The sequence below is a fragment of the Balaenoptera musculus genome, chromosome 2 (genome assembly GCF_009873245.2).
Source record: "Balaenoptera musculus isolate JJ_BM4_2016_0621 chromosome 2, mBalMus1.pri.v3, whole genome shotgun sequence".
NCBI lineage: Eukaryota > Metazoa > Chordata > Mammalia > Artiodactyla > Balaenopteridae > Balaenoptera > Balaenoptera musculus.
The window spans coordinates 170574874-170581251 of record NC_045786.1 but is presented as its reverse complement, the minus strand read 5'-3'; the positions used below and the strand labels follow the sequence as shown (position 1 = coordinate 170581251).

The following is a 6378-nucleotide window of genomic DNA, read 5'->3' as shown; positions in this document are numbered from 1 at the left end:
TGCCCCTTTGTAAAATGGGGATAGAGGCTCCTAAGTCACAGGACTGCAGTGAGGGCTCAGTGAGACAATCCCTGTAAAGCCTTAGCACAGTGCTGGGTAGATACATAAAAAGTGCTCAACTGCGAGTTCCCTGGTGGCCTAGTGGTTAGGATTCTGGGCTTTCACTGCTGTGGCCCTGGGGTTCAATCCCTGGTCGGGGAACTGAGATCCCGCAAGTCACGTGGCAAAAAAAAAAAAAGTGCTCAACCAACACTATCCTTTATTAATAATAATTACAGTTGCTTTTCCATGAGCCCTGATTTTTCATCATAGCCCCTCAGCTGTGCATGGTGACTTCCCCTGTTCAGGATCCTCCCTGAGGTGGGGTGCAGGGAAGAAACCCCAGAGCCCAGCCCCGGACCTGGTCAGCTGCCACTGCCTTGCTGACCTGCAGAAATATTCAGCCACCACACAAACCTCCACTGGCCACACCAGAGTCCTTGAGCATCCACCAGCCTCTGAACACTGCCCGTAAGTTCACACACAGTGATCTGAGCTTCGTGGAGACAAACAACCCAGCCAACAGGAATCCACGTTAAATCCTGAAGCGCTAAGGACACCATCATTCTGATCATCACGTGAGAGCTGGTTTAGAATCCCTGGCACCCACTGGGTGCTGGGTAAGTGGTAGGAGGTAGTAGTTATTATTTTTGCTGTTGTTGCTGCTGTTAACTATCAGAGCCCCAGGGAGGGGGCCACACATCCCCTGTGACTATTCCCCGCTGTTCTCTGCCTCTCCTGTGTGTTCCGGCAATAAGGCATGGCTGTGTCCACACACACCCCTCACCATTGCCCACCTCTAGGCCTTGGCTTTGCTGTTCCCTCCACCTGGATTATCCCAACCCTCACCTTCCCCATCTACAATCTGATAAACTCCTACTCACTCTGCAAGATTCACTGGGGGGGTCACCTCCTCCAGGAAGCTGCTCCCAGTGCCTTCGGATGCTCCCACAATGATGTGTTCTGCCCCGCTCTTCTGTGATACTTACGACAACGCGTGTACAATGCATATGTGACTGCACATATACATACGCATTTATGCATAAATACTTAACCAATTATGCTTGTGTGTTCAGGAAATCAGTGAATGAAAGTGACCTTGGGCAAGTCATTTCCCTTCTGGGGCTCAGTTTCCTCATTTGCAAAATCAGGGGCTCAGACTCAATTGGTCACGTACTGAAGGGTCACACATTCACTCAGCAAACAGCAAATAATGGCTGCTCTGAGGTCTCTGTTCCGGGCCCCAGCCACAGAGGAGATAAGAAAGCCTCTTCCCCTCCCAGTGAGGAGACAGTCTGCTTACCGCCAGTGTGCTCTCACCATTTCCCAGGTTAACAGACACTGTGATTGGGAATTATTTTGTCTACTGTGTATTAGTGTACTGGCTCTCAAAAACATTTGTGTGGCTTTAAATGGACACACACAGCCCTGGAGATTCAGAAGAAAAAAAATTGGGGAGCGGTGGTACATCTTTATTTTTTAAAAGACCCACAGCTTCTTTTACTGGGCATCTAGAGAATTACTGTATTAGAGATCCATGATTTGGTTTTACTGATTTCATGACAAAGCAGAGCTAAAAAAGCCAAGACACTTGACATTTCAGATCCTAGCTCGGGGTACAGGGTCTGTTGGATGGTGAGTGTTCTAGGGGGCTTGGCACCTCTTGCTGGACCCTTAGGGAGGGGGCTCTGGCTTGGATGGTTCCCCTTGCTTCAGGACCCTTTTTTAGCTCTGGACCCTCTCAGCCTGCTGCCATCTATCCTGCTCTGTCCCTGCCTGTCCAGCCATGCTGCGGAGAGCAAAGACTGTCCCTGGGACCACCCACCCAGTAGCCTCATCTCTAGCACCTTGTCTTTGCTGCACCAGGGGGATGTTAGGGATGCTCTCCTGATTCTTGGTGAGGGGGACCCATGCCCACAGTCTGTAGATGATGCAAGCAAGCCCCGTCCAGATGGAGGCTTTTTTTTTCTCTTGGAAAGTTCAGCTGAAGCTGCCAGCTCTGCAGGATGAGAGGACAGAGATGCAGGCCACGGGAACCACCTGGGGCCACACACCAAGTTGGGGTGGCGGTTCCCACAAGCAGTGTTAACCATCTCAGCAACTTCCCTAGTGAGCCCACATGTCCTACGCTCACCCCTCACTCTCCCAGCTCAGGCTTTGTTCTGGGGAGAGCCTCCAGTGAGCTATTTAATCTGGTTGGCCTTTTGGGGGTAAGAAAGACCTGTACCCTTCCCAAGTGGGAGCTGGAACCCTTTCCCTCTTCAAACTCAAACTCAGATGCACAGTGGGCTGGGTCCTCGAAGCACAGTGCCCCAGTGGGGAGGGTGACCCACAGCAGGCTCACCTGCCTGGGGGAACCTCGGCTACCCTGGGGCTTGACCCTCAAAGCTATGCTCTGCCTGGCACATCCTCTCCCTGAACATCTATATGGAGAGAGGGGGAGAAGAGTGGGGAATGAGGTCCTGAATCTGGACCTCTCTGCAACCCCCCCACCCCCATCCCTTCTCCACACATGGGCCAGAGTGAGTCTCTTAAAAGGCAAATCAGGTCATATTGCATCCTGCTAGCCCCCCACTGCTTTCCCAGCTGCCTTAGAATCATGGATGATCTGGTCCCTCTGACCTCATCTCTCACTCTTCTTCCCGAGCCCCCTCCCAGCCCCACTGGCCTTCTTTGAATAGGCCACTAACAGGCCAACCCTAGGGCCTCTGCACTAGCTGTTCCCTTCACCTGGAGTGCCCTTCCCCCTTATCTTTGTCCTTCTGGTCACTCAGATATCAGCTTAGACGCACCTCCTCAGAGGTTCTCCCTGACCACGGGATCTAAAGTAACTGATAATCACTTTCTGTGACAGCAGCTTGTCTTAATCCCCTGCACAGCACTTATTACAGACTCATAGCTATCTAGTTTGTTTATTATCTTCTCTCCCCTCCTCCCCGCAGGGTGCAAAGTCCCCCCAGAGGGCAGTGGCCTCCGCCGTTGTCCCCTACAGAATCCCCCAGTGGTCTAGAAGAGGCCTGGCTTACAGTAGGGGCTGTACACAGTTGCCCAATGAATGGTTGAGCAGCTGTAAATGGGGACATCAGCTGTTGCGCGGGCGCGCGCGCCAGGCCGTGGCGCTCACGGTCGAGTGCGCGGATTTTATCTCGTTGCGGGTCCCGGGGGAGGGACGCCCACCTCTGGCCGGCTGGCAGCAGACGCGCAGTAAATGCACTTCAGGGACGCGAGGATAAACGAGACGGACTCACACAGCCAGTGGGAAGACCCGGGTGCCGGGCCAGGCTGCGGTGGGGAAGGCTTTTCGCCGCCGACTCGGCGCCCCCAGAGTTAAGACCCCAGTGGGAGACCATCCTCCACCTTCCCCAGTGGTCTCCACGTCGTGAATCACAGATTCTCTCCCGAATTCCGGGACGAGCGGTCGGGTTGGCGGGGGAACGGTGCGTGTCCCCGGCGCCCTCGCCCCCTCCTGGCAAGGAAGAGGGTACGGACCGTGCTCCGGGACGGTTGGCGAGGCCATGGCCTTCCCGGTGCGCAGCCTGGGGCTGGAGTGGAAACGCCGCAACCTCGGCGCGCTCCGGCAGGGGACGGGGGTGGAAATGGGGGCGGAGGAGCCGGCGGCAGGGAAGGGGACAAAGAGCCGCTCTGCCGCCGGGGAGAGCGACCCCCGTGTCAGAGTCCTATTATCCGTCGTATCTCAGACTAAGCTGGACTCTGGTGCCCCCGGCAGGGAGAAGGGGAGCTGTCCTTCGGATCTTGGGTATTTGTTTATTTGGGGCGGGGGAGGCCGGGCGGGGCACGCGGGCCCAGGAAGGGGCTGGGCGCCCATTTCCGCGCGTCTCCTTTAAGGGAAGCCCTGCCCTACCTTTCCTACCTTCCCCCTCCTCGCAGCCGTACCTGCATTTTAAAAGCGCCCTGTAGCCCTGGGATTGGCCGAGGCCGCGTCCTCCCGGCGCAGAAACTTGAACCGCCGGTGGACTGTACCATCTCCGCGGCGTCCCCCGCTTGCGCCCCGCCCCTCCCGCACACCCCCGGAGAGGCCCAATCGGACGGGAGTGGGGGCGGGACCACGGCTCGAGCGCGCCTGTGGCAGGGCCCCGGGCGGGCGGGCGCACGGCGCGGGGGGACGTGGGGGCCGGCCGTGCCTCGCCCGCTCCCTTCCCCGGAGGCGGGGCCGGGCCGCGGCGCCCCGCCCCTCCCCGCCCGGAGTGGGCGGGGCGGCTGGGGCTCCGGAGCTGGGCCGGGGGCGGGCCTCCGCCTGCTTCGCCTAAGCCCGGAGAGCGCCCGGCACTGCAGCCGCCGACACAGCAGCGGTCCCAGCTCGCCGAGCCTCGAGACACGCGGGTTCCCGGGCGGCCCGGGAGGGCGCTGCGTGAGGGCGCGCGAGGCGGCGCGGGGCAGGCCTCACGTGCCCCTGGTCGCCCCCCGCCCGCGGGCGGACCGGCCCAGCGCAGCCCCGGCACGGGGAGCGCCGGCCGGGCGAGGGCGCGGGCGATGCCGCGGTGACGGCCCCGCCATGGCGAAGCCCCCGGCGGCAGCGGCGGCGGCGGCGGCGTCGTCGGAGGAGCTGAGCCAGGTGCCGGACGAGGAGCTGCTGCGCTGGAGCAAGGAGGAGCTGGCGCGGCGGCTGCGGCGCGCCGAGGGCGAGAAGGTGGGCCTCATGCTGGAGCACGGCGGCCTGATGCGCGACGTGAACCGGCGGCTGCAGCAGCACCTGCTGGAGATCCGCGGCCTCAAGGACGTGAACCAGCGGCTGCAGGACGACAACCAGGAGCTGCGCGAGCTCTGCTGCTTCCTCGACGACGACCGGCAGAAGGGGCGCAAGCTGGCGCGCGAGTGGCAGCGCTTCGGGCGCCACGCGGCCGGCGCCGTGTGGCACGAGGTGGCCCGCTCGCAGCAGAAGCTGCGCGAGCTCGAGGCGCGCCAGGAGGCCCTGCTGCGTGAGAACCTGGAGCTCAAGGAGCTGGTGCTGCTGCTGGACGAGGAGCGCGCGGCGCTGGCGGGGGGCGCGGGCGGCGGCGGCGGCGGCGGCGGTGGCGCCGGCTCCCGTAGCTCCATCGACAGCCAGGCCAGCCTGAGCGGGCCGCTGGCGGGCGGCGCGGCCGGAGCGGGGACCCGCGACGTGGGCGACGGCAGCAGCACGTCGAGCGCCGGCAGCGGTGGCAGCCCCGACCACCACCACCACGTCCCGCCCCCGCTGCTGCCCCCCGGGCCGCACAAGGCTCCGGACAGCAAGGCTGTCGCAACGCGCAGGTCCCTGGACGACCTGTCGGCGCCACCGCACCACCGAAGCATCCCCAACGGCCTGCACGGTAAGGACGGCACCTGCCGGGCGGCGCGGGTCTCGGGCCCAGAGTCCCTTCCCCCGCGGGCAGCCGCCACTCTAGACCCCTCCTCCAGCTGGCATCCAGAGAGATCCCGAGCCCACCCGCAGTGGGGCTTTGGGTGGTGATTTTCTGGTTAAGTGGTGGAGGCGTGTCCCTGCCCCTCTGAATACGCAGCGGGCCGGGGACCGCCAGACCCCGGAAAAGTTTCTCTCCTGCGGAGTTAATCAGTATCAGAGTCTGGCGCTGTAGGGGTGGCTGGAGGCACCGCATCCCTGCCTGGAAACCGTTGTCCGGGAGCGGGAAGTTTTTAATGGAAAAGAAAGAAAGAAAAGCCCTTTGAGGGAAAGTGAAATTCCCTCTCTTATCTGGAGCAACAGGCAGCCCCAAACCTAAGCAGTGTTCACCTGTGTACTGGGGCTGGAATTCCACCTGACCTTCTCCCTGCTGCCTGCCCGCTGGGAAGGATCAGAGGCAGGTGGGCCAGAGTACCCGGGGCTAAGAGCCTTCCTCGTTTGCTGTTAGTCCTGCCTTTCTCAGGGCTCAGGGAGCTTTCTCAACCGAGGTTCTAAAACTTTCCAGAGGAATACGGGCTTGGAATGAATCCTGGCTTTTTGTCTCTGCAGGCCTCGGTTTCCTTATCTGTAGAATGGAGCTGATAATCCCTACCTCCTGGATTTGAGGTGGAGATAAAAGCCTCTGAAGGGTTTGTAAACTGTTGGTCACCTTACAGGAAGTGCCACAGTCGTCTGCGTTGGCCAGGGTGTGGGTGGGAGGACCTTTGGCCTCAGGAAAGCTCAGCTACTGTCGTCTTCCACGCCTGTGTGACTGTTGGGCCCAAGGCAGAGGGCTCTGTAGGAGCGGAGCAGCCGGCCCCCATCCCCAGCCCTCTGATCAGTGGTTCTTCCTGCTGCCTGTCTCCTCTCCCACCTCCCTGTCCTTCCACATTTTTAGTGGCTTGGCTGCTACTTCTCGTGGCAGTTGCTGCTGCCTGAACTATTTGCCTGAAGGTGGAGAT

General features: G+C 60.6%; 1 protein-coding gene across 3 annotated transcripts in view; it reads left to right on the top strand.

Moving 5' to 3' along the window:
* Positions 1–4421: 4421 nt before the first annotated feature.
* The window catches only part of CCDC85C (coiled-coil domain containing 85C), an 83491-nt gene continuing 81534 nt past the window's right edge, over positions 4422–6378 (top strand). Inside the window, exon 1 of one of the 3 annotated variants that reach the window (XM_036842583.1) lies at positions 4422–5348. In XM_036842583.1, the coding sequence (XP_036698478.1) occupies positions 4553–5348 (796 nt within the window). In that variant the 5' untranslated portion in view covers positions 4422–4552. The remainder of the gene's footprint in view (positions 5349–6378) is intronic. The other 2 variants (XM_036842585.1, XM_036842584.1) reach the window with 2 other exon arrangements.